The 16848-nt window shown below is 35.1% G+C and overlaps 1 protein-coding gene, 1 long non-coding RNA gene and 1 other non-coding gene across 4 annotated transcripts in view; all 3 read left to right on the top strand.

Moving 5' to 3' along the window:
• Window positions 1-969: 969 nt before the first annotated feature.
• Window positions 970-2277, top strand: LOC135760552 (uncharacterized). Of its 2 annotated transcripts, XR_010537433.1 has the most exons (6): window positions 970-1026; window positions 1113-1157; window positions 1235-1288; window positions 1797-1831; window positions 1925-1996; window positions 2096-2277. It is a non-coding gene; the product is annotated as an uncharacterized lncRNA (long non-coding RNA). The 2 variants fall into 2 exon arrangements; XR_010537432.1 differs by having other exon boundaries at window positions 977-1157.
• A 1540-nt stretch (window positions 2278-3817) lies between these two features.
• LOC135760542 (uncharacterized) overlaps window positions 3818-16848 on the top strand; it is a 35547-nt gene continuing 22516 nt past the window's right edge. The window contains exons 1-3 of the mRNA XM_065274559.2: window positions 3818-3916; window positions 4096-4428; window positions 8487-8657. Of these exons, the coding sequence (XP_065130631.1) occupies window positions 3859-3916; window positions 4096-4428; window positions 8487-8657 (562 nt within the window). The 5' untranslated portion in view covers window positions 3818-3858. The remainder of the gene's footprint in view (window positions 3917-4095; window positions 4429-8486; window positions 8658-16848) is intronic.
• Window positions 15380-16722, top strand: LOC135752372 (uncharacterized). The gene is made up of 3 exons (XR_012336614.1): window positions 15380-15652; window positions 15784-15942; window positions 16033-16722. It is a non-coding gene; the product is annotated as an uncharacterized protein (transcript).

Genomic DNA, 16848 nt, shown 5'->3' with positions numbered 1-16848 from the left:
TGACCAACGGTGAGCTCGAACTGCTTCACTGCAGGAGGTGGGTATAAACGGAGGTCGGAGCCAGCTGCAAATGGGTGGGTAAGCAGCAAGTGGGTGGAGCTTTACCCGCAAGTGGGCTGTACAAACTTCCAGAGGATTTTGATTGGTTTATTTATATCACCTGTAGCAGCCATTGGTTTATGCTCCACAGTTGGTGGCGCTAATGTGTAAGTTTTGTAGCGATCGATCAGAAAACAAAGAAGAAAACCGCTTTCACATGTCAGCGTGTCGTTGAAATGAAGGGGTAAGCTTGCTGTACAGTTTTTAGTTTTGTAAAAAAGCATTATAAGTTCTGAAGAAGACCATTTTATAATGCCGTTTGTACGCTGTTTTTAGTCTTGATGTATTAAAAAAGATAAGGGTAAAGTGTATCCAGATACATTTCTGTAGTTTTTTATTAGCACACAAATTAGAAAATCTGTAACGTGGATGACAAAATCTTTTCTGCATTCCATTTCTACAATTTGCTCTCCAGATGATGGATTCTGAAGACCATAATAATAAGGTATTGTGGCTGTGTAATGTTTGTACGTTTTAGGTCTGCATTGATTTTTAAATTGTAAATGTCTTAAACGTTTTGTAAATGGATTTGATATTACAATAACGTTACAACTCCTAATTTAATTGTACAATGCATGCAATTATTTTAAAACTTTTCATTTGTAATCCATAATGTAATGTAATGTAATGTAATTGAAACATTTGTTTTAATATCATAATTATTTTATAAAATGTATTACTCATAACAATCAGTGAAATAAATGTGAAACGCATGTTATTGTGTTTTAGGTTCACTTATCAGTGAAAGATATTTTTTGATGTTCCACATGACTCACAGCTTCTGCTGTAATGTATAAAGTTCTCAATTTACAAGTTGTTGTGTGTTTATCACATCAATTAATTATTTATGGTGTGTTTGATTTCATTACTAGGACAATGCAGGACAAAGGCTGTCAAATAACTGTGGAGTGTTTGTCTTGATGGCAAGTACGTACTGTAAATGAGGAACATCGAGGTGTAATCAATTGCTGTTACCCATTTAACTTTTTTTGGTGTGTCTTTGCATATTATAGTATGCACTGTATGTTATTCTGGGACAGAAGTTTGAATTCACTGAAGTAAGTATTTATTTTTGTAGCTATATGCATTTAAATATAATTGAAAATTGTACTAATTCATTACTTTATGTACACAGCTAAACATGAAGAACATAGGAAAATGGTGGTGTGCCATCTTGCTTGAAAATTAAGTAAGTGTGAAAAAATTAGCTGTACTTTTAACGTGGTGTTTTAAGAAACTCTTAAAGAAGTGAAGAAATCTTGTTCAGTCTGTAAACTGTTTTGGGAAGATAGGACTGTTTTTCTACAGATGATTTAGTGACTCGCTCATAACACTATTTCAGTAAAAATATATTCTGCAGACCCTTTGAGTGAAAAGAAGTAGCAAAGTGTTTCAGTGATGATAAAAATCAGCAGGTGTAAACACTACTTGCTCTATCAAACTCCTTTAATAGCTGTTCTTAATACTATTAGGGGTTGGCCAGATTTTGAAATGTTTTGTATTCAAATGTTGTTGTATTCATTGGTGAATAATTTAAAATTGGACCATTAATTCGATTTTTTTTCTGTATTTACAAAAATCTTTACTGTAATTTGTAATCAATGTAATGCATCCATGCATTTAATTTATTTTGATATTGAACTTGTTCTATTTCTTACTTTATTTGTTTTTGTTGCATGATAATCAAATTGTACAAGACATGGGAGAAAGAGAAAATGAGCTGTTGTACCTGGTATTGTCAGCTTTTTATATTTTGCTGATATTTTTTGTCAAATAAAAAATTAATGGATAATTTTATCACGTTTTAATTCTAATTCTCTTTCAGAAGAAGAAGAAGAAGAATGCTCTGCACTCCCTGAAACCTACGGGAAGAAAAAAACTGAACTTGCATATGAAAGTAAGAACTTTGATATAAAACAAAATACATTTACTTTGCTGGGTTTCAAATTATGTAACTATAATATTGGTCAGCTAATTTTAATTTACTTCATTTCAGCAGACCAAACCCCAGTTGTGCCCTCTATTTTTAGCAAGGTATGCATAATCAATTGCAATGATGATTTAAAATGTGCATCATAGAACAATTTTAATCCACTTATATTTTTCTTTAAGGATGAGCTGTTAAAAGATAATGACCCTCCATCATGCTTTATCTTCAAGGTAGTTGAATGTTATATAATGTGCTTTTTTAAAAAATTTAATGGCCTATGTGCTAACTTTTCAGTTATCAGGAGCGTTGCTGAAGAACATACTTCTTGAAGTTGCTGCCTACACGACCTGTAATGTAACGACATGTTTGTGGTGGCCAAAGAGGAGACACTAGTGCAATTCTATGATTATAACGGTTGTTAGGATATACTTTCAAATAACACTCTTTAAAAATGATTTCTTCAGTGATTTCTTACTAGAAGTACTTATTTCTCTCAATAATATGATACTGTAGTAAGAGATCCAGCCAGCTCATAGCAGTTTTTCATTCTGAACCATTTTTAAACACTGACACTTACAGATTAATCTGCAGTCTAATGTAGACACTTAAACATCAAGAATCAGAGTATGAATCACAATGATGGTGACAATAAAATGAAAAGCTTCATGCTGCAATGCATGCTGGGTATTAAAAAATTACAAATCTCATCCAGAACTCCCAGAATGCACTGGGGCATGAATAAATAATGAACTTTTTACCATATTCTTTGTCACCATTGTTGAGATTCATACTCCGATTCTTGATGTTTTTGTATCTACATTGTTCAGCGGTTAATGTTTTATGTGCACAATTTCAAAATCCTTCAAGATGACAAACTGCTACGAGAGTTCTGGACCTTAAATTGTAGTATTTCATTATTAATAGAAAATGATGCTTCTGAAAAACTATATTAATAAATCTGTTCGTTAAATGATTATGTTCGACATTTTGTTTTAACCATCAATATTCAATAACACAATAACCTTTTCTTTGCTTTAACAATGTGTTTTAAACACATTAAGATATAGCAGTTAGAAAAAACTAACAAGCTAACAGTCAAGACTCAAGAGTCCAATTAAAACAACCACTGATCACAATAATGGTGACTTTAAATGAAACAGCCAACATCTAAACCTAATTTAAGAAAATAACTCAAGTAGGATGTAAAAGTAAGATGTAAAATGCAATTTAAGGTTTCAAACAGAGATGGTGATAGAGATGATAAAGTCACAGATTGCAGCTTTTAACTCTCTCCGGTGTTACTTTTTTAACACTCTGGAGAGTGGACCTATATAAACACTGAGCAGTGTTAATTTATATCCCGGGATTTTGCAGTGAATATGTTCATGTCCAACAATTCTTCCGATAGCCAAACAGCAATCTTCCACACTCACCGCGGCTGCTATTTTAATTCCATGGCGCCGGGTGAGTTTGCTCAAAAACTGTGACAGTGAGGCCGCCATGCTGTCTGCTGTGAGAAAACATGACAGCACGCGGCCCACCTGGATTAAACAGGATAAAGACTACTAAACACACAGAATAAACAAAAAAACTTTAAGATATACTAAAGAAAAAGAAAAAACACATACGAATGTCTAACTTCGCTTTTACTGCTCCTACTCGCACGACACTCAAACGTTTGCACCGGAAATGATGAGAAAGAGAGAGAGAGAGAGAGAGAGAGAGAGAGACAGAGAGAGAGAGAGAGAGAGAGTTTGAGTTATTGTGTGATTGAATGTGTGAGCGAGAGAGAGATCTTTACTAGTGTCCATTATTGCACACAGATCAGAATGATTCAGTTCTGTACTGATGGATTTCTTGTATTTAGCATACTGATCATCGTGTCAGGTAAGTTTCTATCAATTTTCGGTCATGTTTTTATTTGATTATTAGAATAGATTCATACAAGTTCGAGTGTTGCTATACAAAACATCTCCTTTCAAAACTCTGCCCCTAAGAGTCTCAAGACAAAATTGGTAATGATTTCTCTCTCTTTTTCTCTCTCTTTCTTCTTATCTGCATAAAAGTGGTGAAATGTGAGACAAAAGATGTCCTGTTTTTCACTGCAAATAAAGGAGGAAAGGTTGATATACAGTGCCCATATGAGTCTAAATATGAAAAACATGAGAAGTATCTGTGCAGAGGGACGTGTTCAATACTTTCCAAAGACATACCTGTTAAATCCAGAAAAGAGCCTAATGACAGGCGATTCAATCTGACTGACAACTCAACAGCCCACATCTTCACTGTCACCATCACTGATCTGAGACCATCAGATGAAGGCACATACTGGTGTGTAGTAGTGACAGGCCATTTACGTAATCATGATTATAGAGAGGTTCATCTGAAAGTTAAACATGGTAAGTCAGAAAAAACACACATGTGATAAAACAACCCTAACAAACACACACAAATGTTGCTTAAAAATACATATGAAAACTATATCACATATATTCAAATAGACACCAAACTGTAAACAGAGGTCTGTGTTTGCGTGTGAGCATGTCGATTTTTTACATGCACTGTGGTATTACTGCAGTATCTGTAAAGACCCTCGATGAGATGACAAAGCAGAAACCACAACATCCTCTGCAGATAGCTGTAGCGATTCAGCGGGAGGAGGGGAATAACGTTATTTGAAACACTATAAACCTCCGACCGAAATACTATGGGAATTCCCAAGGGAATCTTAGATTTTAGCTCAAAAGGGAATATTATGTATAATTAACTGTAATTAACTATACAAGTTTATCAGGTTTTACCTGGCGTAGCAGAATTAATAATAACAATTAATTAATATGTTCGTCCACCAAAAACATCCCAGCTAACAGAAAAAGTTCTAAGAACGTTCCCTGAAAGATCCCAAAGTTCCCAAAAACTTTCTGCCAACGTAAAAAGTGTCCAGTTTTCTGGACGTTCTAAAAACGTTTTTGTGTTGTCACAACGTTAGAGGAATGTTACATTTTTTACCATTTTTAAACGTTATGACAATGTCATGTTTTAATGTTCACACAATGTTTAAAACAACAACTGTTTATTTTATTGACTTGTTTAATTTTTATGTAAATGATAGAGAAACATTGCATTTTATTATTTTAAAACTGTTAGAAAACATTATTTCTGAATGTTCAGTAAATAAATTGCTGTAGAAACACAATTCACTTATTAGGTTTACATGTTGATGTTTTAATTCATTTTAAGTCACCATTATTGTGATTAGTGTTTGTTTTAGTTGGACTCTTGACTCTTTACATTTTGCTTGTAGTTTTTTCCTCGTTGTGTTAATACACCATTTTTTGTTATGAACATGTAAAGTTAATAGTGTAATTCTGTGGTTCTTGATACATAATAGTAAAGATCATCACGTTCTTAATTTACTTATCAAAAGTTTGTTTTCTGTCAATGAAGTTTGAGATCCAGCAGTTTCACAGCAGTTTGTCATTAAGGAGTTTTAGAAACTTTGGACAAAAAATATCCGCTTTATAATTGGGATGCACAAACATCAAGAATCAGAGTATGAATCTCAACCATGGTGACAATTAAATGAAAAACTTCATGCTGCAATGCATGGGTATCAACGAATTACAAATTCCATTCAGGACTCCCAGTTTGTCACCATGGTTGAGATTCATAGTCTGATTCTTGATGTTTGTGCGTCCCAATTTTTCAGCGGATATTTTTTTCCAAAGTTTCTAAAACTCCTTAATGACAAACTGCTGTGAAAGTGCTGGATCTCATTTACATTATTGACAGAAAATAGACTTTTGATTAGTAAATTAACCAGGTGATGTTCTTTACCAATGTGTACCAACCACCACAGAACTACACTATTAACTTTACACGTTCATAACAAATGTGGTGAGTTAACACAAATAAGAGAAAAAACTACCGAATAAAAAGTCAAGAGTCAAAAGTCCATCTAAAACAAACACTAATCACAATAATGGTGACTTAAAATTAAACAAAACATCAACATCTAAACCTAATAAGTGAATTGTGTTTCTACAGCAATATATTTACTGAACATTCAGAAATAATGTTTTATAAAATAATAAAATGCAATGTTTCTCTATCATTTACATAACAATTAAACAAGTCAATATAATAAACAGTTGTTGTTTTAAAGGGGTCATAGCGTGAAAATTTGACTTTTTTCATGTTTAAGTGCTATAATTGGGTCCCCAGTGCTTCTATCAACCTAGAAAATGTGATAAAGATCAACCCAGTAACTTAATTTCAGTAAGCCATTTTCTGCAAGCATGTGAAAAATTAGGTCGTTCAGATTTCGCCTGTTTTGTGAGGTAGGTAGTACGGCGAATTACAATAACACCGCCCCCTTTATCTGCACTATCCAACCACAGCACTGCCGTTTAGTGCGGAGAGAATGAGAGAGAAAAGAAGGACTTGACAGCACAATTGAGTTTCAATTGCAGCAAACCACCATCATTGTGATCAGTGTTTGCACTTCAGCCGCTCATTTGCATTTTAAACGACACACCCAAAAACAGCACACTTTTGCTCAGGCATATAAATTTGCAATTTTAACATGCTGTAATTAATTATATGTGGGGTATGTTGAGCTAAAACTTCACATACACACTCTGGGGACACCAAAGATATATTTTACATATTAAAAATATCTCATAATATGACCCCTTTAAACATTGTGTGAACATTAAAACATGACATTGTCATAACGTTTAAAAATGGTAAAATGTAACATTCCTCTAACGTTGTGACAACACAAAACGTTCTTAGAACGTCAAGAAAACTGGACACTTTTTACGTTGGCAGAACGTTTTTGGGAACTTTGAGAACTTTCAGGGAACGTTCTTAGAACTTTTTTCTGTTAGCTGGGATATATCCATAATCGTATATTAACGTCTAAGAAATGTTAATTTCATGGCCTTTAAAAATAACCTTCTCACTGATATACAGTGCTACTCGCAGCTTGTAGCTGGATCAAAAGGCAGAAATAGTGACTTTAATTTAATGAGCATTGAACACAGAAACAATTCAATTGTGAAAATGCAAAAACGGTTTATTAACTACAAACGAAGTGCACACAACGACTAACTAAACATACACACATACAATAACATAAAACATAGATGAGAAAGAAAAGACTGAAAAACTAGAGAGAGAGTAAAAGATTGACAATAGCACTATTGCTTAACATCTGCACAAACCATAGGAAAATCTCTAAGGGTCGCCTTAATTTTCATAAGGGGTAAAGCTTAAACGTCAGCGAGTAGAACAAGGTTAATACTTGCATTTGGCTCTTTGTGATGCTGTGCGTAGTTTCTGATGCGCGCTGGTGCGAGCAGGGAGAGAGAGAGAGAATCCAGGTGTGTTCGTAAGTCCGTTAGGTTGTTCCGTATGGCGGATTGTTCCGCATAAATTGTCCGAACTCGAAGTGCAAAGTGCAAGCCAGGAAATTACTGTCCCGAAGAGTAGGACAGGGCTCAGAGAAAAGATGATGAATCGGAGGGACTCTGGGTGAGTCTCAGCAAGTTTCCAAACTGCGCTGACGGGTTACCTGAGTTACCGAGCGACTGAGCGAACTGAGCCGTCTGAGCTACTGAGCAATGATGGCTTGTGCGATAGGCCGCTTTGACCTTTCACGCGCCCAGCCCATTTTAGGTGAATGACCAATGTGTGAAGTGTTCGATCGCGCGGGAAACAAGCCTTTGTTCTTTCAGACATCACATTTGCGTAATTGCATAATGATAAAAGTTTGTTTCCATAACTCTTCAAATCGATATTACATGACATTGATGCGGCTTATGGTAATATGATACATAGCAATGATTAGGAAATAAAAAGTAGATTAATTTGATACTAGACAAGACATGGGTTTAAGATCACGTTGAATAATAATTTCATAACTAAGATATGAACCATGCTACAGTGAACAAAATCTAACTAAAGTGTTAACACACAGTTACATCACACATACACCATCATGCAGTAAAGGGATATAAAATATATATACATTTAAACAGCTCATTGTGATCTTTAAACGTGGTTTCATCAGAGACCTATAGTCTGTGCCCCCTGCTGTGTCTCTGGCGATTGTCGTTCGATCGGCTCTCAGGTTTCTCTGGTGGAATTCCTTTGAACCTCCTTTGACGACTGCATTTGTTTTAAGAAGAAACAAAAAGAAACATTATCTTTAGGTATAGAGTTAACTTTACAGTAAATAAAAAGTGTGAATGTCTTATTTTTTCAAAGCAAAAAAAAGGAAAATCACAACTAATAAAATAACTAATATCCTAAAACAACAATATATATATATGTATATATAAATGTTACACACAGGCAAAAAATGGATGTAATTCAAAATGAAAAGAATCCACATTTAATGCATATTGTACAGTATAAATCTGTGTTGTGATTATGAATGATGTTGTTTTAGATAATGGAGGTTTATTAACTGTGATAACAACGACTACAAAGACAACAACAACTATCAGCTCAATGTCACCAGTATCTTACCATTACACAGTCAACACTCAGACTGTGGCTTCATCATCACCACCTTCATCACCATCATCATCAAGTTTCTGTCTAGTGTCAAAAAATTCAGGTAAAAACTCAAATCTTTATCAATATTTAACAAAGTTAGTAAAGTTGTGACTTTTAGTCCTTTAAATCTTTGTGTTATTTAAAAATATTGTTACGTTCCCACGAACATATACATTTTTTCCTTTTCTTTATGATTGTTAATGTGGTTGTGTACCTATGGGCATTGTGTATGTGTGTGTAGTTTCTATTTTGTGTCTCCCACCAGGTGAGAAAGAGGAGAGAGAGAGAATGCTCTGATTGCTGTCACCACCTGGAACTCATTTGCCCTGAGCGTGCAAACAACTTAAAGCAGTGGTTTTTAATCTTGTCCTAGGGGACCCACAGCTCTGCATATTTTGTATGTCTCCCTTAACTGACACACCCAGTTCTGTTCATGGATCTCTCCCTTAATGAGCTGATGATCTGAATCAGGTGTGTTAGATAAGGGAGACATGCAAAATGTGCAGGACAGTGGGTCCCCTAGGACAAGATTGAAAACCACTGACTTAAAGGAGCATTTCACCCGTGGAAACTTAATCTTTATTGATAGTGTGTCATATTTGCAGTTGACATTAAACATACATTTAGAATTTGGTGCCTATTTGATGGAGAAAGGGGGTGTTTGTAGTCTCACTCCCTCAACAAAGATATTGGACTTCCTGCTTTCAATGATGCAAAATTATGATTTTTAAATCATTGAAAGAAGGAAGTGCAACACTGAAATCTGTATTTCTCCTGTCTCAGCGGCAACTGAGAAAATGATGCATGACCATTCAAAAACATGTCTGGGGTTCTAACTATACAAAGCTTAAAGGGGTCATATGATGAAAATGTTAGCATTGCCACTTTGTAGGTGTGAGCAAAAATAGGTCATTGAAATTTGGCTTTCATTATGATGTCATAAGGATATCTTATTAGAATAATACCGCCTCCTTAATCTGAACTCTCCAACCACTGCACTGCCGTTTAGTGCAGAGAGAAAGAAAGAGAAAGGAAGGACTTGACAGCACAATAGAGTTTGAATTACAACAAACCACCATCATTGTGATTAGTATCTGCACTTCAGCCGCTCATTTGCATTTTAAAAAACACACCCAAAACGACACATTTTTGGACTTGACAGCACAATAGAGTTTCAATTACAACAAACCACCATCATTGTGATCAGTGTTTGCACTTCTTCCGCTCATTTGCATTTTAAAAAACACACCCAAAACGACACATTTTTGCTCAAACCTACAAAGTGGCAATGCTAACATTTTCATCATATGACCCCTTTAATGCAAATGGGTGAAGTGTCCCTTTAAGACCAGCAGTAAGAGAGACTTTGGAGCAGCCTCCTAAGCATGTTAAATGTTCCTTGCAAACACCATACGTGTACTTTTCTGGTTGTTAGAGCATTCTGACTCTTTGTTGTATTCTTGTACTGCCTGGCTGGTTGTAGCCCTTTAGAATTTCTCTTATTTTACACCTTGAACTTTACTTCTGGAAGCCTTAGGGAGGTGGGTGCCCCTTCATTCCTTTTTTGTAACATGTTTTCTCCTGTTTTTCCCCTTGTCAGGGAGGTAGAGTATACTTTTGCTGCTACTTTCATTTTCTGTTGTTAGTTTAGCAGTTACATATTTAACTAGACAGAGGGTCAATTTTGTTTGTTAATTTGGGCTTTCCCCCTCCTGAATTTTTGTTTGCCTCCTTATCTTAGGTTTAACTGAAAAAAGAGTTCAATACAAATAAAATACTTCTCAGTTTACCTTTTTGTGTTCAGTGACTCTTGCCTGGTCAAACATTATCACTTTTTCAACTTGCTGTTACCCAAAAATTCAACTCCTAGACTGCCACCTTAACTAAGAACATAACAGTAAACATAACGTAATAATATTTACTATTCTTGTTTGTGCTTATTGATGATTATTTAATTTAATTTATTCAAAATGACATTGAATTTGGGAAAAACTTCTGGATTATTTTTTATTTTTTATAAATTGTAACAAAATTAAAACCATGTCCAGGGGCCTCATTTATAAAATTCTGCGTAGAAACCATCCTACATTTGATATTAGGCTCATTAATCAAAAATGCGTACGTGTGATTCATAAACCAAACTTACGCACATAAAATGCACAGACCCCTTTCTTTTAGATGTGAAAATTATAAATCGCAAAATGATCTTGAACTTGTGCGCAGCTGAGCAGTTTCAGACCTCCGCCTTTAAACGATGCCAAATTAATGTCCTAGACATATAAAAGAGCGCTTGTCAATGTTTAAACACATTTTCGAGCAGCAAGAATAGCTTATTTGCCAAAAACCTGCGGCAATCGGACAAGCGAAAGTGCGTACGTCTGCTCAGACCCTGACGTGGTGCTACGCACTTTTCCACGTCAAAGAGTTTTTATAAATATGGACTTTGCCGTGGATTTTTGCATACGCACACTTTATGATCAAATCTGTGCGTACGCACACTTTATAAATGAGGCCCCAGATCTCTGGTTAGACTTGCTTATAAATGAGCAGACATTTTACCTATATGGTTGGTAATAAAACAGGAATAAAAGCGTTTGAATACAAATATCTCGTTGGCCATTTTGTCTTGGGTCAACCATGTACAGTAGCAACACCATAGCAACCACCCGGAACATCCTAGCAACTGCACAGCATTGCCACAACATCCACTTTATGGATTCATCAAAAAATGAAAATACTGTCATCCTTTACTCACCTTCATGTTGTTTTATACCAGTATGAGTTTCTTTTTCTGATGAACACAAAAGAAGATATTATGATAAATGATGGTAAGCACAAAGTTGACGGTACTGCGGAATTCAAACTTCAAAAATTCATTTAAAAATAATAACTAACAGACGGAAATGGAAAAGGAAAGTATAAAACTGTGTGGCAGAAGCTCGTCCCTATTAACCCACTAAAGCTAAGCAGGGCCAAAACCTAAATCAAACACACAAGCTCATAAAATTCATCAGGACGGTTTAGAATAGTTGGTGTGTTTGGTTGGCGCTGGATCTAAACTCGAGTGTCTCCACTCGTTCTGCATGATATTGAAGGAAAACCAAAGTCAAGGGCCCAGCTTAAACAAATGTAAGGGGAAAAATAAAATATACATCCATCCGTTTGGCCCAACGACGGTAAGCAAACATCATGGCAGAAGGATCGTCGCGCGTTCTGTCTTTTCCGGCGCTTACCAATGACGTTTTAAAGGGGACATATTATGAGATTTTTTTAAAGGTGTAAACTAAGTCTTAATCTAGGTCTGAGCAAAAGTGTGCCGTTTTGTGTGTGTCATTTAAAATGCAAATGAGCGGATGAAGTGCAAACACTGATCACAATGATGGTGGTTTGTTGTAATTGAAACTCAATTGTGCTGTGAATTATTTTCTCTCTTTCTCTTTCTCTCGGTACTAAATAGCTGTGCTGTGGTTGGATAGTGCAGATAAAGGGGGCGGTATTACCTTATTCTGACATCACAATAAGGGCCAAATTACAATGACCTATTTTTTCACATGCTTGCAAAGAATGGTTTACCAAAACTAAGTTACTGGGTTGATCTTTTTCACATTTTCTAGGTTGATAGAAGCACTGGGGACACAATTATAGCACTTAAACATGGAAAAAGTCAGATTTTCATAATATGTCCCCTTTAACGTTACGCAACTTCATATCTGACTCCAAAAGATATAAACAGTGTTGTACGTTATTCTGAATCAAATTGATGTAAATATAGAATTTGGATAAACGTTTGATCATTCTATTTAACTCATCATTAAATTGACTCGTTCAAGTGGATCTCAATTGTCGCTTAGAATCCTTGCATCAGCTGCTGCAGGTTCACGATCACAAACTCGACCAAACAACTAGTCAACAGTTAAGAAGTTTGTCAGACCTTATAATTAATGGCAGTCAATACAGCAATGTTTAACTCTAGCAAATAGAGTTAACTAGTTCGTCAGACCAAATAATTAAAGGCAGTAGATGCGTCGATGCTTAACCCTGTAGTTAAAATTAAGTGGTTCGTCAGACCAAAATAATATAACGAAAAGGCAGACGATGCGGCACACTTTACTCTATTGATAAAGAGAATGTGGTTCGTCAGACCAAAATAATGAAAGGCAGACGATACTGCAAACTTAACCCTATTAAGAGTAAGTTATTCGTCAGACCAAAAATAATAATACAAAAAGGTAGACCATGCCCATGACTTTACTCTATTGATAAAGAGTAAGTGGTTCGTCAGACCAAAACAAAAGGCAGACAATACACCATCTTCCCAGCAAACAGAAAAAGTTCTAAGAAGGTTCCCTGAAAGTTTCCAACGTTCCCAAAAATTTTCTGCCAACATAGAAAGTGTCCAGTTTTCTTGACGTTCTAAGAAAGTTTTTGTGTTGTCTGAACGTTAGAGGAATGTTACATTTTACAATTTTTAAACGTTATGAAAATGTCATGTTTTAATGTTCACACAATGTTTAAAACAACAACTGTTTATTATATTGACTTGTTTGATTGTTATGTAAAGATAGAGAACTCTGCATTTCATTATTTTATAAAACATTTTTTCTGAATGTTCTGTACATTTATTGCTGTTGAAAACACAATTGACTTATTAGGTTTAGATGTCGATGTTTTGTTTAATTTTAAGTCACCATTATTGTGATTCGTGTTTGTTTTAGTTGGAATCTTGATCCTTGACTTTTATTTGCTAGTTTTTTCCCTGGTTGTGTTAACTTTGTGTTAATGTGCTACATTTATTATGAACATGTAAAATTAATAGTGTAATACTGTGGTGTTTGGTACATAATGGTAAAGATCATCACCTTATTAATTTACTAATCAAAAGTTTATTTTCTGTCAATAATGTGTATGAGATCCAGCACTTTCACAGCAGTTTGTCATCAAGGATTTTTAGAAACTTTGGACAAAAAATATCTGTTGTAAAATTGGGACCCACAAACATCAAGAATCGGACTATGAATCTCAACCATGGTGATAAATAAAATTGTAAAAATAAACATTATTTATCCATGCTGCAGTGCATGCTGGGAGTCCTGAATGAGATTTGTAATTTGTTGATACCCAGCATGCATTGCAGCATGAAGTTTTTCATTTTTTTGTCACCATGGTTGAGATTCATAGTTCGATTCTTGATGTTTGTGGTTCCAAATTGCACAGCGGAGTTTTTTTTGTTCAAATTTTCTAAAACTCCTTAATGACAAACTGCTGTGAAAGTGCTGGATCTCATACACATTATTGACAGAAAATAAACTTTTGATTAGTTATTTAGTTAAGTGATGATCTATTAATTTTACATCTTCATAATAAATGTGGCATATTAACACAAAGTTAACACGACCAGGGAAAAAGCTAGCAAGTAAAAGTCAAGGATCAAGAGTCCAACTAAAACAAACACTAATCACAATAATGGTGACTTAAAATTAAACAAAACATCGACATCTAAACCTAATAAGTGAATTGTGTTTTCTACAGCAATAAATGTACAGAACATTCAGAAATAATGTTTTATAAAATAATGAAATGCAGAGTTCTCTATCTTTACATAACAATCAAATAAGTCAATATAATAAACAGTTGTTGTTTTAAACATTGTGTAAACATTAAAACATGACATTGTCATAACGTTTAAAAATGGTAAAATGTAACATTCCTCTAACGTTCAGACAACACAAAAACGTTTTTAGAACGTCAAGAAAACTGGACACTTTCTATGTTGGCAGAACGTTTTTGGGAACGTTGGGAACTTTCAGGGAACGTTCTTAGAACTTTTTTCTGTTAGCTGGGTTAATCCTGGTCGTAGATTTGCGGTAACAAAGGATACATCAATTTACTTATAGTCAAAAACTCAGAGTAAGGCAGAATGAATGCAAAACGTAACAATTTATTAACCAGGTAGGTAAAACATAATTCAGAAGTCAATTTACATTCCAATTCAAATACGAAACAAACGAAAAACCATTGCATACCTGGTAAGGAGATGGAAATCTGGTTATAGATTCCTCCAAATAAAATGAAATACATGATGCTATATCAAGGATACAGCATCATGGGGGTGCATTTCTGGATATCGAAAGTCCCATCTGAGTATTCTACACATCTCCTTTAATAACCAGAGAACAAAGCATATAGGAATTTGGTACTGATTGGTTGTTGTAAAACTAAGGGCTGTCCTTAATTTGTATACAGTGGGTGATTGGTTTATGCTTAGAATGGGAGGTGTCTTTCAACATTGAATGAAGTTTCACCTATACTTAAACATTGAATTCTGTTGTTATATGAGTGAGACCATTGTAACCACTTGCAATTAAATGAAACAAATAAGCAGTTTTAGATTCTTTGTGCATGTAGAATGTGGCATTTCATATACAGTTTGCTTTGAGAGAATGAGAATACAAATGTATGCCGCCCTAAGGTGTGATCTTTGAAAACCAAATGTGCTCTCGGTAGGAAGTCCACTGTGAATCGTGGAGAGTTGTTTTCCCGGGCTCACATGGCGAACTCATGCTGTGTCCTTTGGGGAGGGGCTATCTTTATTCAGGAAATTGTCTTACACAAACACTGATCACCATATTGGTGGTTTGTTAAAATGTCTATTTTTTAACATTAAGGGAGGGTGCAAAAGTGAATGCAATTAAAATTGACAAATCGACAGCTTTTAACATTCATTCAATGGTTGCTTATTATCTGTGGCAGTGTAAGATAAGCACCATTTAAAGATATGAAATTACTAATATGCATGGCAAAGTGTTTTTTTTTAAAGTGTGAACAAAAACAGCATGATATGGTATTTCATCAAACCGGCAGTGAGTCAGTAAGAGTGAAACATCCTACATGAGAGGAAAAGGAGGAACTATTCCTCATAAACAGCTTTATAGAGATCCAGAAATCAGAACTAACTGCTGGAGAAAACCATTAGCACTGAAATACAAGCAAATACAAGATTTTGATCAATGATGATGAAAATCCTCTTCTTTATCACCATCTACATCCTGATCATGGGTCAGAACTTTTATTCTTTTATTCCTATCTGTCTTATTGCCATTGAAGTGTCTTTTGTTATCATGTTTTTCATTTTGTGCAAGTGTCAGAACATTCATTGTCTAAAATCGAGAATGACTTTTAACTGACAGGTCACGTAAAGGTGGCCACTGAAACGGTGACTGGCATCACTGGGGAAAGTCTCATCTTCACCTGTCAGTATCCACACAAAACCCTTAAAGACGCTGAAAGAAGCTTTTGCAAAGTGGATGGTAAAATGATTTCGCATTTGGATTTAAATGTAGAGCACGGTAAGAATTATGATTAATGTTAATGCATCTACATATTATTTTAAGAAGGTTGAAACTGTAACTGTATGTCTATCTATCTCTGGTTTGCAGACACCTGCTGTGGGCGATCACAAAGTCATACTGGTTATTTAGGAGAAAGTGTTACTATCAGCTGTAAATACCCATTGAAATATAAAGACTATCCAAAGCTTTTGTACAAAGTTCAGGATTAAGTCCTACCCACCAAACATGAGACGTCCGCTCGACGTGCAGATCATGTCTATATTAGGTCGGTTGGTCCAGGCCCTTATCTGTATGTCTATACAACGTGCAGTTCTGGTACAGTATCTGGACGTCTGACTATGACCCCTCTTGGACGTCAGGTAGACGTCCAAAAGGGGTCCGGGAAATCAAAACAAAAATATTTTATACAAATGTGGTCTATGAGTTCTGAGTCAAAAAACATAAACATCACGTGTATTTTTGTAGAATATTTTGTTAAGATGTTAAAATAATGTTATCTTTATATATGAATGAGTGTTCAAAAGCATAGCACTGCTCATAGATAAAGTTCCACCTTAAATGCTCTCTCTCTCTCTCTCGCTCTCTCTCTCTCTCTCTCTCTCTCTCTCTCTCTCTCTCTCTCTCTCTCTCTCTCTCTTTAATAAAAGAGATGTATATGCTGACGTTTTATTGAAAATCTTTTGTCACCATAATGACGATCAGTGATTCCTTTAGTTGGGTAGTTTGACTCTTTGACTTTTCATTTGAATATTTGGTCTTTGTAAGAGTGTTTGCTAAAGCATGTTTTTTGATGCAAAGAATTTTTTTTATTAACAAAACTCACATGTGGATCTTACAACTTCACTGAACGTTTATCAACAGTAATACCACATATGTAAAGTCAGTAAATTCCTTTTGTAAACC

The sequence above is a fragment of the Paramisgurnus dabryanus genome, chromosome 4 (genome assembly GCF_030506205.2).
Source record: "Paramisgurnus dabryanus chromosome 4, PD_genome_1.1, whole genome shotgun sequence".
In the NCBI taxonomy this organism is placed as follows: domain Eukaryota; kingdom Metazoa; phylum Chordata; class Actinopteri; order Cypriniformes; family Cobitidae; genus Paramisgurnus; species Paramisgurnus dabryanus.
The sequence above is the reverse complement of the archived record's forward strand: the minus strand, read 5'-3'. Positions and strand labels throughout refer to the sequence as shown.